At 45.8% G+C, this 14,261-nt stretch overlaps 1 protein-coding gene across 3 annotated transcripts in view; it reads left to right on the top strand.

Annotated features, from left to right (window-relative positions):
• Positions 1–11,670, top strand: part of Plekha5 (pleckstrin homology domain containing A5) — a 179,732-nt gene extending 168,062 nt beyond the window's left edge. For 2 of the 3 annotated variants that reach the window (XM_028780966.1, XM_028780965.1), the window contains 6 exons: positions 1,534–1,743; positions 4,157–4,303; positions 4,830–4,954; positions 6,636–6,772; positions 8,447–8,549; positions 10,816–11,670. In XM_028780966.1, coding sequence (XP_028636799.1) covers positions 1,534–1,743; positions 4,157–4,303; positions 4,830–4,954; positions 6,636–6,772; positions 8,447–8,541 — 714 coding nt within the window. In that variant the 3' untranslated portion in view covers positions 8,542–8,549; positions 10,816–11,670. The remainder of the gene's footprint in view (positions 1–1,533; positions 1,744–4,156; positions 4,304–4,829; positions 4,955–6,635; positions 6,773–8,446; positions 8,550–10,815) is intronic. The other variant, XM_028780967.1, reaches the window with a different exon arrangement.
• The last annotated feature ends 2,591 nt before the right edge of the window (positions 11,671–14,261 follow it).

Here is a 14,261-nt window from a genome sequence, read left to right as displayed (position 1 = left end):
CATACACACCACCATACCCTCCTACCGCCACCATACCACCACCATACACACCACCATACCCTCCTACTGCCAACGCAGACCAGGGAAACCAAAAAATCTATGAATTCTGTCCCACAGATTGTAAAATGTGTTTAACTTTAAAATCTTTGTCATATAAAGTGTGTTACAAGTTTTCTTTCCTAGTGTGACTAATATTTCTAAGCCCTTCAATTTATATAAGATGAAACAGACACATAGGAAACCCACAGATATTAGCTATTTATGATAGTTTAGAACTATGAAAACTAACTTTATAGAAAATAATATTTCTGTAGTTTTATTGTTAATCAAAAAACATTGTAGGGTATTTTCTTGACTAGTCACTTCATAGTAATGTGTGACGAAAAATATTACATTTCTCTAAAATAGAAGAATGTTCACTATGTAAGTATTCTGCCTATTTCTTCCCTCCCCCGCTTCTCCTAATCTGAGGTTTATGCCATTTTCTGTTTCAGAGACATGGACTAACTTTAGTCAAAGAAACCATACCATTTATTCATTTATGTTTAGTAAGACAGGCATCAATATGTAACCCAGGCTAGCCTCAAACTTTCCTGCCTCTGCTCCCCAAGGTATCACTACAACAGACAACCACGTGTGTATGTGTATGGGGTGGGGGGACCCCACAGGGTATCTCAGTGGACTCCTGCCTGTCTGCCCTCTCCCTTCCCTCACCCAAGCACTGGGGTTTTAGATAGGTCTGCTGTCCTGGCTTTCTCATGGTGCTGGGGACCCAGACTCAGGTCCTCATGAGGACAGCAGGCACTGTACTAAGCCAGCTCTCCAGCTGCAGCACTGTCCTTTTAAAGCAGCCTTGGAGTTTAATAGGATAGTTTTATTTTGGTTTGGTTTGGGGTGTTTTGTTTGATTTGGTTTTTGAGACGGTTTCTCTGTGTAGCCTTGACTATCTTGGATGTCTGTAGACCAGGCTGGACTTGAACTCACAAAGATCTGCCTGGCTGTGTTCCCAAGTGGTGGGACTAAAGGGGTGTGCTGACACCTACCAGGGTCCCTTCAGCAGGGTTTACTAGTATTGTTTAAGGTAGATTTGGAGCCTGTGGGACAGGAGAGAGAGGCACTCAGAAAGAGACAGCACGAGCACAGGCTTCTCTAAGACAGCTGCCCTTTGGCTGTTTCAGCTCTGTCACCCTTACGATTGGCTGAGTTGATTTTTGTAAAGTTGGGACTGGAGACCAGGAGGCCAGCACTCTGCCACAGGCTAATGCCTTTGATGTTCCCTTATTGGTATTGAAGCAAAAATCTGTAAATTTACATTATAGCATTTTTTATTCATGATATTTTAGAAGTATCTGTTTGTTTTTGAGACAATACCTCATGCACTCCAGTCTTGCTTTGAACTCTGTATAGCCAAAGATGTCCTGGTTTATTTGGTGCCTGGAATCCAACTCAGGGCCTAGTGCGTGCTATGCAACTACTTTACCAGCTGAGGGACTGTGCACACCTGTGCGTTCACAGACTTTCTTTCATTTTAAGGAAAGACCGAGAAGTGCCGTGGAGCAGCTGTGTCTGGCCGAGAGCACACGGCCGAGGATGACTGTGGAGGAGCAGCTGGAGAGAATCAGGAGGCACCAGCAGGCCTGCCTGAGGGAGAGGAAGAAGGGGCTGAGTGTCCTCAGTGCTTGCGACCCGTCTCCCTCACAGAGTCCTTCGGATGTGAGGGACAGCCCTTTCAGGGTCACTCAGGTACGCTGACTTAGTTGTGATTTAATTGCTTTTGATTGTTGTAGATACATTTTTTCTCCTTGCTTGGTAAGAAAACTGGCTTATTTAATACGCTGCAAAGAGGCAGCCAGCTGGTAGTAACAGAAGGGCCACTAGCCATGGGCATTGTCACAGGCTAATTAATACTCTGTCTCAGAATCATATCCCAGCCCTTAATACAGCCTCACCAAGGTGTTTGGGACCTCCTTGAACTCCTTCTGAAGCGTAGGCAGGCCTTGGGTAGCATTTTCCTGCCGTGGTCCTCTTGCAACTGAGGTTACAGACATGCATCACAGACCAGGCTAAGGTTGTAGGTAGGACTGATGTTCTGTTTCTTTGTTTTGTGCATGTATGGGTGTGCACTCCACAACACCCATATGGAGAGTACAGCCTATGGGAACTGGGTCTCTCCCTCCAGCTGGCCAGGGGCTGGACTCAGGTTGTCAGGCTTGGCAGTAAGCAGCACCCTTATCCACTAAGCTGTCTCTGACTAGTTTCTCTTTTATCCTTGCTGTTTGCAATGAGACCAGGCTGGAACCTTAAGTAGCCCAGGCTGGACTGACAATTCTCCCTCTTCTCCCAGTGTTGGGGTTGCAGGCATAAACCACACCCAGCCTCTTTATGTTACTCAGGGTGGGAGGGATAGCACAGGTCTCTCCACTCAGCACGACCTTGAGCTCCTGATCTTTTGCCACCACTTCCGAGAGACAGCATCTCCCCCACCCCACCCCACTTTCTTTTGGCTTTTCAAGACCAGGTTTCTCTGTATAGCCCTGGCTATCCTGGACTCAATTGTAGACCAGGCTGGCCTCAAACTAACAGAGATCCTCCTGCTTCTGCCCTTCCAGATGGGATGAAAGGTCTGCGCCACTATGCCCATCCCCCCCAAAAAAAGTTTAAGACAGAGTCTCACTATTTGTCCATGTGACCTTGACCTGACTTTGTTGCCAAGCATTCCTGTATTAACCTGCTGAGGACCCGGGCCACAAGGAGGCACTGTCATGACTGCTTCAGCTAAGTTACATAGACATAGACTTAATGTTTGATAGGTTTTAATAGCTCTACCATACAGATAGCTGCTTTATATGATTTAAAAGAACCAGAAAACTTTGAGCAAAAGAGTCAGCATAAGGAATGATGTGATGACCCAGTGATTAGGAGTGCTTGCTTTTCTTCCAGAGGAAGAAAATATGATTTGATTATTATAATAGTAAGCTGTGGTGGCTTATTAAGATGAAAGTAACCCAGCAGGGTGGTGGTGGCGCACGTCTTTAATCCCAGCACTTGGGAGGCAGAGGCAGGTGGATTTCTGAGTTCGAGGCCAGCCTGGTCTACAGAGTGAGTTCCAGGACAGCCAGGGCTACACAGAGAAACCTTGTCTGGAAAAACCTTAAAAAAAAAAAAAGATGAAAGTAACCCTGTGCTCAAGAGAGGAGAGCCAAAGCAACTGTGGGACGGACGCCCTTGCACCACCTGCGGCTTAATCATCGCCACTGTAGGCTCGTGGTACAGCATGACCTGTTTATACAGACAGACATGTCAGAGTTGTCAGCACATGGCAAACTGTCCTGCAGGACAGGCCTTGTCCTTGTTTGCTTGTTACTGGGATAAACACCAGACCCAAGAGCGACTTAGGGAGAAAAGGGTTTGGTTGGCTTGCAAGTCCATACTTTTTTTTTTATAGAAATCTTCCCTGTAAGTAAAACTCTGGGTTTGTTTTTCCACATTAATGCCTATTAATGTACACACACACATGCACAGTGCCAGGGTAAGGATAACTTTATGAAGCAAACAGAGCAAAAGCTGGGTGTGGTCGCTCAAGCATGTATCCCAGCATTTAGGAGCCTGGGCTGCCTAATGAGACACTGTCTAAAACAAAACAAAAAAACAAGAGTACTGTAGAAATGGCTCAGTGGTTACGAGTGCAGGCTGCTCTTCTAGAGGACCCAGGTTCAGTTCCCAGCACCCATATGAAGCAGGTCACAACGACCTGTAACTCCAGCTCCAGGAGACCTGACTCTTCTGGCTCCACAGGTACCCATGTACACAGACATCGAACTTACACACATAGTCAAACCCAATGTACAGACATCGAACTTACACACATAAGTCAAACCTAAGTGCTTTAAGGCTAGGCAGCAGTAGTACACACCTAGAACCACTGTGTTCAAGAGCTGTAGGCAGAGGACTACAATTTCCATACCAGCCTGGGCTACCTAACAAGACCCATCTGTAATCCTACCAACTCATGAAGCCCAGGAAAGATACTCACTACAAACTCACGGCCAGCCTGAGCTATCTAGTGAGTTCTGGGCCAATCTGGAGTGAGACTCTGTCTCAAACAACAGTGGTGAGCAAAAGTACATAAATAAGGATGCTCTCTGTGTTCGAGCAGACCCTAAGGAGGGATGATAACGTAAAGGAGCTCGACGCCATCCCCGTCCACGGAGAAAGTGATGTAAAGCCAGACGGTGAAACTCCAGCAGCAGAAGCTGCTCACCTACGAGAAGCTGGACCCCAAAATGCAGACGTCAGCAGAAAGGTACAAGTGCAGATGTGGAAGGTGGGACTGAGGGGATCACGGTATGTTTTCAGTCAGCGAGCTCTGAGTCTAAATGACAGATTCTCTTTAATTTCATAGATGGGTTCACCACATAAAAATATCATCCGATAACTATGTCTGTAATGTGCATTGTCTCTTGTATAAATGACCTTATGCATTTTAGTAGTAAATAATGTTAATTTTTTAATATACTTTTTTTTTTGGTTTGGTTCGGTTCAGTTTTTTCGAGACAGGGTTTCTCTGTGGAGCCCTGGCTGTCCTGGAACTCACTCTGTAGACCAGGCTAGCCTCGAACTCTCAAACTCAGAAATCCGTCTGCCTCTGCCTCCCAAGTGCTGGGATTAAAGGCGTGCGCCACCACTGCCCAGCAATTTTTAATATACTTAAATCTAAATTTATCTACAACTATTTGGGGGGCATAATCTTTAATTAATGTTATCGTTTCTGGTTTACTAATATTAAATATACTAAGTACACATTGAGAATCACTTCTTCTTATTTGTAGCTAAAAAGAACTGAAAGTATTTTTTATGAAATGCTTTACACACCTGAACCAAATGGAGTGACTTCTGAGGAAGTGATGGAGAAGGAAAGGCATAAAGAGCAGGTGCCTGCAGATGGGTCATGCAGGTAAGAGCTAAAGAAGAGAAGGATCAACGCTTCAGAAAGCCAGCCGAGGCTCCTTGTATGATTTACTTATTTGTCTATGTGTATTTTGCCTGCGTGTATATGTGTACACTGTGTATGTGCAGTGTCTGCCGAAGCCAGAACTAGATTTAACACACGCTTGTGAACTGCCATATGGACAGAAACCGTGTCCTCTCCAGGAGCAGCCAGTGCTCTAAACTGCTGAGCATCCCTGCAGCCCAGCTGTGGGGTTCTTTAAACTCAGTGAGCTAAACTGGCTCTAGGAGGGCTCAGGAGGCAGAGGCAGGGAGATCTCTGAGTTTGAAACCAGATTGGACTATAGAGCAATTCCAGGATAGCCAGGGCTACATAGAGAGACCGTGTCTCAGAAAACCAAACAAACAAAGCAAGTGTTTGGATCAGAAATAGACTTTTTTTTTTTCAAGACAGGGTTTCTCTGTGTAGCCCTGGCTGTCCTGGAACTCACTCTATAGAGCAGGCTGGCCTCAAACTCAGAAATCCGCCTACCTCTGCCTCCCAAGTGCTGGGATTAAAGGCGTGTGCCACCACTGCCCAGCAGAAATAGACTTTAAGGGCCTAGAGAAATGAGTTCAGTGCTTTCTGTACAAACATGAGGTGATGAGTTTAGATACCTGGTGTGCACATACAAGCTAAAACCACAGAGCACACTCGTACTTGACACTGTGGGAGGCTGGGCAGAGACAGGTGTGTCCCAGGAGCTCTTGTACCTGCCAGACTAGCCAAATCCAAGAAGAGACCCTGGCTAGGGCTGGAGAGATAGCTCAACAGGTAAGAGTACCAGGCTGCTCTTATGGAAGACTTAGATTGGATTCCCAAAATGCACATGGCAGCTCACTGCTGTCTCTAACTCCACATCCAGAGACTGACGCCCTCTTCTGTCCTCTGAGGATACCGTGCATGCATATGGTATGCAAGCATAGAAGCAGACAGAACACCTATATACATAATGGAAAAGAACTTTGAAAAGATGTTGGTTTAGGGAGTCGGCTCCATGTGAGGTTTAGCTGAAACACAGGTGGCAGAGTGGGAGTGGCTGGCGCTGAGTAGGCAGCGTTCACACATCGTTTGTTCCAGTCTTCTGTTCTGCATTTTATAAGAAAGAAAATAACATGAAAAAAGCATTAATAGTTATTAAATAGAGATGGTTGGGCAGCGGTGGCGCACGCCTTTAATCCCAGCACTTGGGAGGCAGAGGCAGGGGGATTTCTGAGTTCGAGCCCAGCCTGGTCTTCAGAGTGAGTTCCAGGACAGCCAGAACTACACAGAGAAACCCTGTCTCGAAAAACAAAACAAAAAAAAAAAAGATGGTAGCATCTTTTCTGTATGAGAGGGTGTGTGTGTTTGTTGAGGGTCCCATGTAGGCCAGGCTGGCTGAGGACGTCAGCGTGACCTGAACTTGTTATCACCCTGCCTCTGGCTTCTGTACAGCGATTGCAGGAGTGGACCACACAGCCAGCTTCTGTATAGCATGAGTTTCCATTAGAAATTAGAGGGAAGCCGGGTGTGGTGGTTCGCAGCCGTGGCGTCAGTTGGAGAGCTGAGTCAGAATCAGCCGAGGCCGTGTAGCCAGACCCCAAGTCACAAGGACAAAGAAGCTGGATGGTGTCCTGCAAGTTTTAACATGCCAGTCTGTTCCCATCAGCCCTCAGGAAGAGGCGGCCATGACAAACCATCAAGCGGAAGGCCCCCCTGAAGAAGCAGAGAGTCTCCATGAAGAGGAAGAAACTCTTGCTTCCTATGAGCCAGCTCCTGAGGTTCCTAGGGAGACTCAAAGCACAGGTACGTGTGTACTGCAAGCTCACTACTTCCGTTAGTGGGGCTTTTACTTCTACGGGGAGTCTACCAAGGGCCTCCCTCCTCTGTGTGGTCTCTTTACCTTTGTACCTGGGACATGTGCCCCTGGACTGTGGAGGAAGCAGCTGTACCCGCTCTAATCCCGTACGTAGCCTGGGGCTCAGAGAATTCGTTTTCGTTTCATTTTCAACCATGACACAATGAACTGTTTCTCTAGAAGAGCCAAGCATGCTGACTCTGTTGCAGTTCCTGTACTAACCTAGCATGACCTTGTCTCAGAAGTCATTAGGGCTAGAGAGACAGCTCGGTTAAGTTACACACTGCTTAGTGCTTTTACAGTCTGCATCCTCATACGGTGCCCTGAGCGCCTGAGATGACTTGCACCCTCCTCCACAGAGACAAAGATTTTGTTGTTGTTACTGAGAGAGGCTTCCTCTGTGTAACAGCAGCTCAGTTGTCCTGGAAACCACGGGTGCACACCTCTACACACGTGTGCATTTGTTGTTGTTGAGACAGAGTTTCTCTGGGTAACAGCCCTAGTTGTCCTGGAACTTGCTTTGTAGACCAGGCTGGCCTCAAAGTTCCTCTTGCCTCTGCCTTGTGAGTACTGGATTAAAGGTGTGGGCCACCATGCCCTCCCTGCAACATAATTGAAAACAAAATATTTTTCAAAAGATTTCTTCCTAATGGAAATCTTACAGGCCAGGATTCTTAGAAACCACAGCTGAGTCTTTGGGAGCTGTGGGGTTGTGTTTGCTCTGGTTAGTCCCCCGGTGCACAGATGTCATGGGAATCCCATGATGTGCACGGCACATCAGAGAGAAGGTGGTCGTGCTGCTCTCTCTCCGACTCTGTCTCTCGGGTGGTGCTGTGTGAGTGTGGGCTGGACCCTTGGCCTTCTGAGACTGTTCTTCACTCCTGCTGCTGCCTCCTGTACTCTGTAAGCAAAACCCTTTTCAGTCCTCTAAACTCCTAAACTCTCTGTCACGCTGGCCTGATACCAACGAGAGTAGCAACAATGAACTGGCTGACTGAGGGCCACCCTTAGGAAAGTGTCTGTCAGCTATGTTCCCTGTGAGACATTCTCAGCTGCAGACCAGGCAGTGAGCACAGGGATTCCCACTCTGTAACCATTAGAGCCGCTCTGGGTCAGAGTGCCGCCGTGGTGGTAAGCCTGCAACACTGACACTTCCTTGGCATGAACTAGAAAAGACACAACAGCACTTTCTGACATAGCTGGGAACTGACTTCAAAGCAATAAAAGGACTAACAGGCCACATGGTGCATATGGATGCTCAGAAGACCCGTTTAACTGTTCTTTCTTTTCCTTTTTCCTTTTTTTTTTCCTTTTTGGTTTTTTGAGACAAGATTTCTCTGTGTGGCCCTGGTGTTCCTGGAACTCACTTTGTAGACCAGACTAGCCTCAAACTCAAGAGGCCTGTTCTGCCTCCCAAGTTCTAGGATTAGGCTTGTACCACCATGCCCGGCATTAGTTGGATTTGTAAGATGTCTTTTGACCTCTACAAAGATGTACACACTTGTGCACACACAAACACACAATAAATATCAACTATCTTTGTTCTAAACAACACTGATGTATGTGTATGTGTATGTGTTTGTGTGTCTATACTTATCTTCTGTTTTCTTGGTGTGTTTTAGTGAAAAGTCTGCCCCCGTCTCCTGACTCCTCCATGGCAGCAGCTCCACCCAGTCCACCCCAGCTCACTGAAGGATCGCACTTCATGTGTGTGTAGTCTCAGAAGTATGTCTTCTCTTCTCTCTTTGGTGCCTTGTGTTAGGAGGATGTTACTTGGATTGTCTCCATTTGTTGGGACAGCAGGTGAATTAACTGCATGCCACCAGAGTGCCAGGCCATGTATACAAAGTCCAGGCCAGACCTCAGGTTTCTCACACTGGCCTTGAAAGAAGTGGGTCTCTGGCGGTGTTTTCTCTCAATCTCTCATACCATCATCCATAAATACAGCAAAATCTGAAGTGAGCGGCCTGTGCCAGCCCTCCTTGCAGCACTGCAGCTGTGCCCTGGGACATCCTGCCCACACTCAGGACTGAGGAAGCAGGTGCTGCCCTTTGGGTAAAGTGATCTTTATGATACAGTCTGGGGCAGAGCTTTGACATCCCGAAACCGTGGCTGGAGCCAGGATAAAGAGAGCTGAGGGTGACTTTCTGAGTAACTCCTGCTTTTGGACTTTTTTTTATTACTGTTACACAATAGTAATATGTGTCTTATATATGTAATGTGTGTGTGTGATGGATATGCCACATGAGTGTGTCACAATAAGTGTGTGAAGGCCAAAGGACAACTTCTGTCCTGCCACTGTGAACATTCTGGGGTTTGAACTTGAGTTATCAGTGTGTTCATAGGCACTGCTAAACTATCTCACCGACATCCCACACACACCAGACTCCTACTTTTAAACAATATAAACTGTGTGCACAGAACCCACTTTACTCACAGATTTGTGCTTACAAGTAAATGGTTTCCCTGAAAAACGGAAGTGAGAATTTGTATGCCTCTTCTATATGTTTTCCCAGCATCTACTACCTCTTATACTGCTGAGAACTTTTGAGTTATAAGTTCCAGAATGGTCATAAGCAGTAACACAAGCTGTCAGAAAGTCTTAGATGTACCTGGCCATCCATGTAGCGGCCTCTTGTCTGGGGTCTGTCTTCATCCTGGCTTTTGACGTAGCTCTGCACTTTGACTTGCAGCCCCCGTGGGTTGTGGTGTAGCTTCCTTACTGGGTTGAGGAGCTTCACTAGAGTAAGAAGAGACCTATTGTTATAACTGTGTCTGTGGCATGCCTTTTTCACTAGAGTAAGAAGAGACCTATTGTTATAACTGTGTCTGTGGCATGCCTTTTTCACTAGAGTTAAAAGAGACCTATTGTTATAACTGTGTCTGTGGCTTGCCTTTTTCACTAGAGTTAGAAGAGACCTGTTGTTATAGCTGTGTCTGTGGCTTGCCTTTTTCACTCACAGAACTTTTTGGTTGTGTAAAGGTGACTCTGGTGACACAATGACACTAGACAGGAAACATAAACATACTTGTGGCCTAACAGGTGTCCTCTACCTCTGTTAGTGAACAAATGGACAGTGAGAACATTCACCGGGCCAGGTACCACAGCCTTTAATCCTAGCTCCTGAGAGGCAGACACCAGTGGATTTCTCTGAGCTTGAGGGCAGCCTAGTGTTTACATAGTGAGCTCCAGGGACCAAAGCTGCATGGTGAGACCCTGTCTCAAAACACAAAACTCTCTACAGGAGCTGGGCATGTCGCTCAGTTGGTATAGCACGTACACATGAAGTTCTGGATTCAATTCTCAGCATCACAAAGAGTCAGGCATGATGGTGTACACCAATAATTCCAGCACTTGGGAGGAAGAGGCAGGAGAATTAAAAATTCCAGGCTAGCCTGAGCTTCATGTCAAAACAAAAGGGTGTCCTCATGAATTTTTGGTCAGGCCATGATTTATGGTCCAGTAACTGTTCCTGTAACAAAGGACAGTAGGACCTTAGATGCGCCAGTTTGGTAATTTGTTGCTGGATTGTGTCTTACCTGTTACATCAGCTCCAGTGGCAATGGGTGTTACAGCTAGGCACAGACAGCACATAGCTAACCTGTGGCACAGACACACTCGATACTTTTATCTTGCCAGTATCATGATTCTCTGAACCTGTGGTTTTGGCAGGCTGTAGGGATGCTCACAAGTGCTGCTATGGCTGCAGCTCAGGGAGTAGAGAGGTTGGGCAGAGCTAGCCTGCTTCACTGATCTGCAGCCAATGGAGACGTTTCTGAACTGCTGTGTGTATGATTGATTGCGTCACACTTTGCGTCCTCAGGTGTTCCTTCATTAAGGAAATGAGGAAAGTGCCCACCCATCCTGTGCTCTGGGTTAGGGATTTCCAGGCCTCCTTTGTCACCTGTTGTTCTGCCTTAGTTACTTTGTGACTTACCAGTCATTAGCTTTGCAGATGTCAAAAGTAACCTCTGCTCTCGTGTTTTTCAGCTGCACTGACGTCTGTTGACAGCACACCAAGCTGAAGCTGTGGACCTCAGTGGTGTAAGAAGATGTACAGTATACCTTAAATCTATGAAATTCATAGTTCGGATGCTTCTGACCACAGAGCATCGTTTTATCACCTTTGGAAAATGTTTATTCCAAAATAGCTTTAATGGCCCGTATGTGCACTCCGTAGTGTCAAGGTCACTGTCCTCCGCGCTTGCTGCTATGAGTTCAGAGCGTGTCAGTCAGGTGCTTTCTCCCGCGCACACTCGCGCACACTCCATCAGAGCTTGCTTGTTGCAGTTCCCAGATCTGGATGCTTAGGTCTCAGTGGACTTGGGTTTCTTTTGCTTTTCAGTGAGGCTACACTTTCCTGTGAGGCTCGTTTGCTTCCTTTCTTTTCTCTTCCCATTTTGGCTTCTGCAGTGCTTCGTTTGACACTTGATTTGTAAAAATTTTATATAAATATATTTAAAATGTGCCATTTTCTCACTGCTAAGTGAAGTCTGTCCTGTTTTCAGCTCTGACCCCCTCCTCAGTCAACTGCACCGTCAGCAGTTCCTGCCATGCTCCCATCTGCTTCCACACAAGTGCTGTCGCTTAGCTTTTCTTTAAAAGCCAAACAATTACAAGCGTAGGTATTTTGAAGTACTGGACGTTTATGTCGTTGGAATAGATGTGTACAGCAATAAGCAGGCTTTTCGATCCAGTACTTGGTCTGTGTACAGATGTAATTACGTCCATTGTGTAGTGGTTACACAATGAGCACATGTAATCAGGCTGCTTACTATAGTTTAATGCAAATGTTCATAGCTCATTTCTTTTTTATCATGTTAAATAAATGTTGATGTTCTTAAATCACTTGTGTTAGAATAGTTTTTCTTTCTCCTATCTCTGTCTGTCTATCTGTTGTTTTCCAGGGTTTCAGGATTTCACCATGTAGCTCTGGCTGGCCTGGAACTTGCTATGTAAAGCAGCTTTGAGAGGCTGCCAGGCTCTGCTCCCCAAATGTTGGAGGTAGAGGCATGCACCACCACATTTGCCTAGAGTCTTTTTATGGAAAAATGGAGACTCTGAGACCAGGAGTGTAGCCCAGAGGTAGAGCATTTCCCCAGCATTTGTGAGCCCCATGTTTAACTTCAACACCAAAAAAAAAAAAAAGAAAAGAAAAGGGGGGAAAAATCAGAGACCCACATGACCTCTAAAAGAAAAAGTGTATTAATCCTGCGTCCCTGGGCAACATCATTAAAAGGCCTTGTGCATCCAGCCCTCTGAAACAGAATAGAGGAACCTGAGGGCACACAGAAAAATGGTGCTGACCATGGTTAATATCCACTGCATGACACAGTGTAGACCACCATATCACTGTTCCGACTTCTCATAAATTGCAGCTTAACACCAATGAACAGTTAGTTTTGAGAAGTCTCCTACCCTATTTCCATGTCTCCAAGCTGCAGTCCCAGTGTCCTTAGAGAGAACGTCGGGGAGGGGCCGTTGGGGCTGTCTCTGCCATGGGGAACTAGACAGTTTCTCATGAGCGCCCTCGGTGATGGTTTCTTTAGGATACATTCTTTGCAGATGTTCACGCTCTTCAGAATCAATTAGGTTTCCTTCCCCTCTAACCTTTTGTTCATGTTATACATTGTTTCCAGAGCACAAGGAAATGCGATGCTTTTTGGATTCCTGTGTAGAATAGCCCCAACCAAGTTGGCACTGGTCAAGTCAGTCCCCACCCCATGACACACTAAAAAGGATTTAGACTTAATTCGAAATGCAGGTATATCAAAATGCAGACAAAGGAAACAAAGGAAAAATGTGCTCAGCTAGGGTCTGTGTAGATGACTGAAAACAGGCCAGCACAGCAGTGCAAACTCCATCTCTGTAAACATGGTACCGTAATCCAGACATGTGAAAGAAAAACCCCAGACTATGCCCTCAGCCATAACATATATGAGGTGACTTCATCATGATGAAAGATGGCTTTTGTCTTTCTCCAAGAGTTTTTGGGCTTCTCTGAGAGTTTGGGTTTGGGGGAGGGTCTCTCTTTCCTTAAATTTTTTTTTTTTTTAAAGATTTGCTTCTTATTTTTTAAGTGTGTATTTGTGCACATGAGTTCAGGATCTCACTGAGGTTAGAGATATCAGGAAGTTATGAGCTACTCTTAATCCCACTAGGCAAGAATAAGACCACTATTACAATATGGAGCCAGATTTGAAGCACCCTTCAATTAAATACTGGCCAGGATAATGGGCTCTGACCCGGCCAGAAAAAAAAATGGTCATGAGCTACGTTGACCAGCTGCTTATAAAGGCTAACTCACAAAATGATATACTTCCTGTCTTAGTCTAATGCTGGGTGGGGTGTGGGGCAAGCAGACATCCTGACCCACTTTCTGCCTAGGTAACTGACCTACATGTGATCAAGCACGTCTGGTGCAGTTGAGTCAACCAATCTTGTTCAGGGAAGTGAAAGCCTGTGGCTTGTTATCTTATGAGAGCATCAGCCTCCAGTGTCTCAGGAAATTATCTGACTCTGGGCAAGAGCTTACAGCTTAGAGGCATTTTGTTTGTTTGTTTGTTTGTTTGTTTCATAGATCTCTTAGGCACACTGATTAAAACTTAAAACATACATTACCTGATGAGGGTGCTGATAACCAAACTTGGGTCCTCCAGAAGAGCAGAATACATCCTTAATTCCTGACATCTCTCCAGACCTTATATAGTTTATCTTACGAGTATATGTTGTATACTTTCTTCTTTTGTCAATTTAGAAGTCTTTTTTTTTTTTTTTTTTTTGGTTTTTTGAGACAGGGTTTCTCTGTGTAGCTCTGGCCGTCCTGGAACTCACTTTGTAGACCAGGCTGGTCTCGAACTTAGAAATCTGCCTGCCTCTGCCTCCCAAGTGCGGGGATTAAAGGCGTGCACCACCACCGCCCGGCTAATTTTGAAGTCTTTTTTTTTTAATTTTGAAGTCTTAACTGTAAAGAAGTTTACATTGCAAAGTCAACCTGAAACTTGAAAAGGCTGAAAGTAATACAGCTGACAGAAAGAATCCGGTGACGTGGGATTCAGCCTGTCGCAGCTCTCTTAAGCGTAAGATAGGACAGGACCAGTGCCCCTACGTGCACCACTTAACCATTCCCCTGTCTCAGCTCTTTCCTAAGGAGTTCCATCTAACTGGGTTTTTAATTCATCCCTCAAGCAGCAAGGTCACACCTACCCCAACAAGACCACACCCACCCTAGCAAGGCCACGCCTGAGCCAACAAGGCCACACCTCCTAATTGCACCACACTCCTTATGGGTCTGGGGCCATTTTCACTCAAACCACCTCTCAGAGGTATGGGGAACAAATGGGGCTATGGTAGGGTGAGCTATTGAGAGAGCTTATGTGGAACATTTTGTTGGATATAGGGTGAAGTTCAGTAAGTAAAACATTTAAAAGGCAGGG

This window comes from Grammomys surdaster, unplaced genomic scaffold (genome assembly GCF_004785775.1).
Source record: "Grammomys surdaster isolate TR1022 unplaced genomic scaffold, NIH_TR_1.0 373, whole genome shotgun sequence".
Lineage (NCBI taxonomy): Eukaryota > Metazoa > Chordata > Mammalia > Rodentia > Muridae > Grammomys > Grammomys surdaster.
The sequence above is the reverse complement of the archived record's forward strand: the minus strand, read 5'-3'. Positions and strand labels throughout refer to the sequence as shown.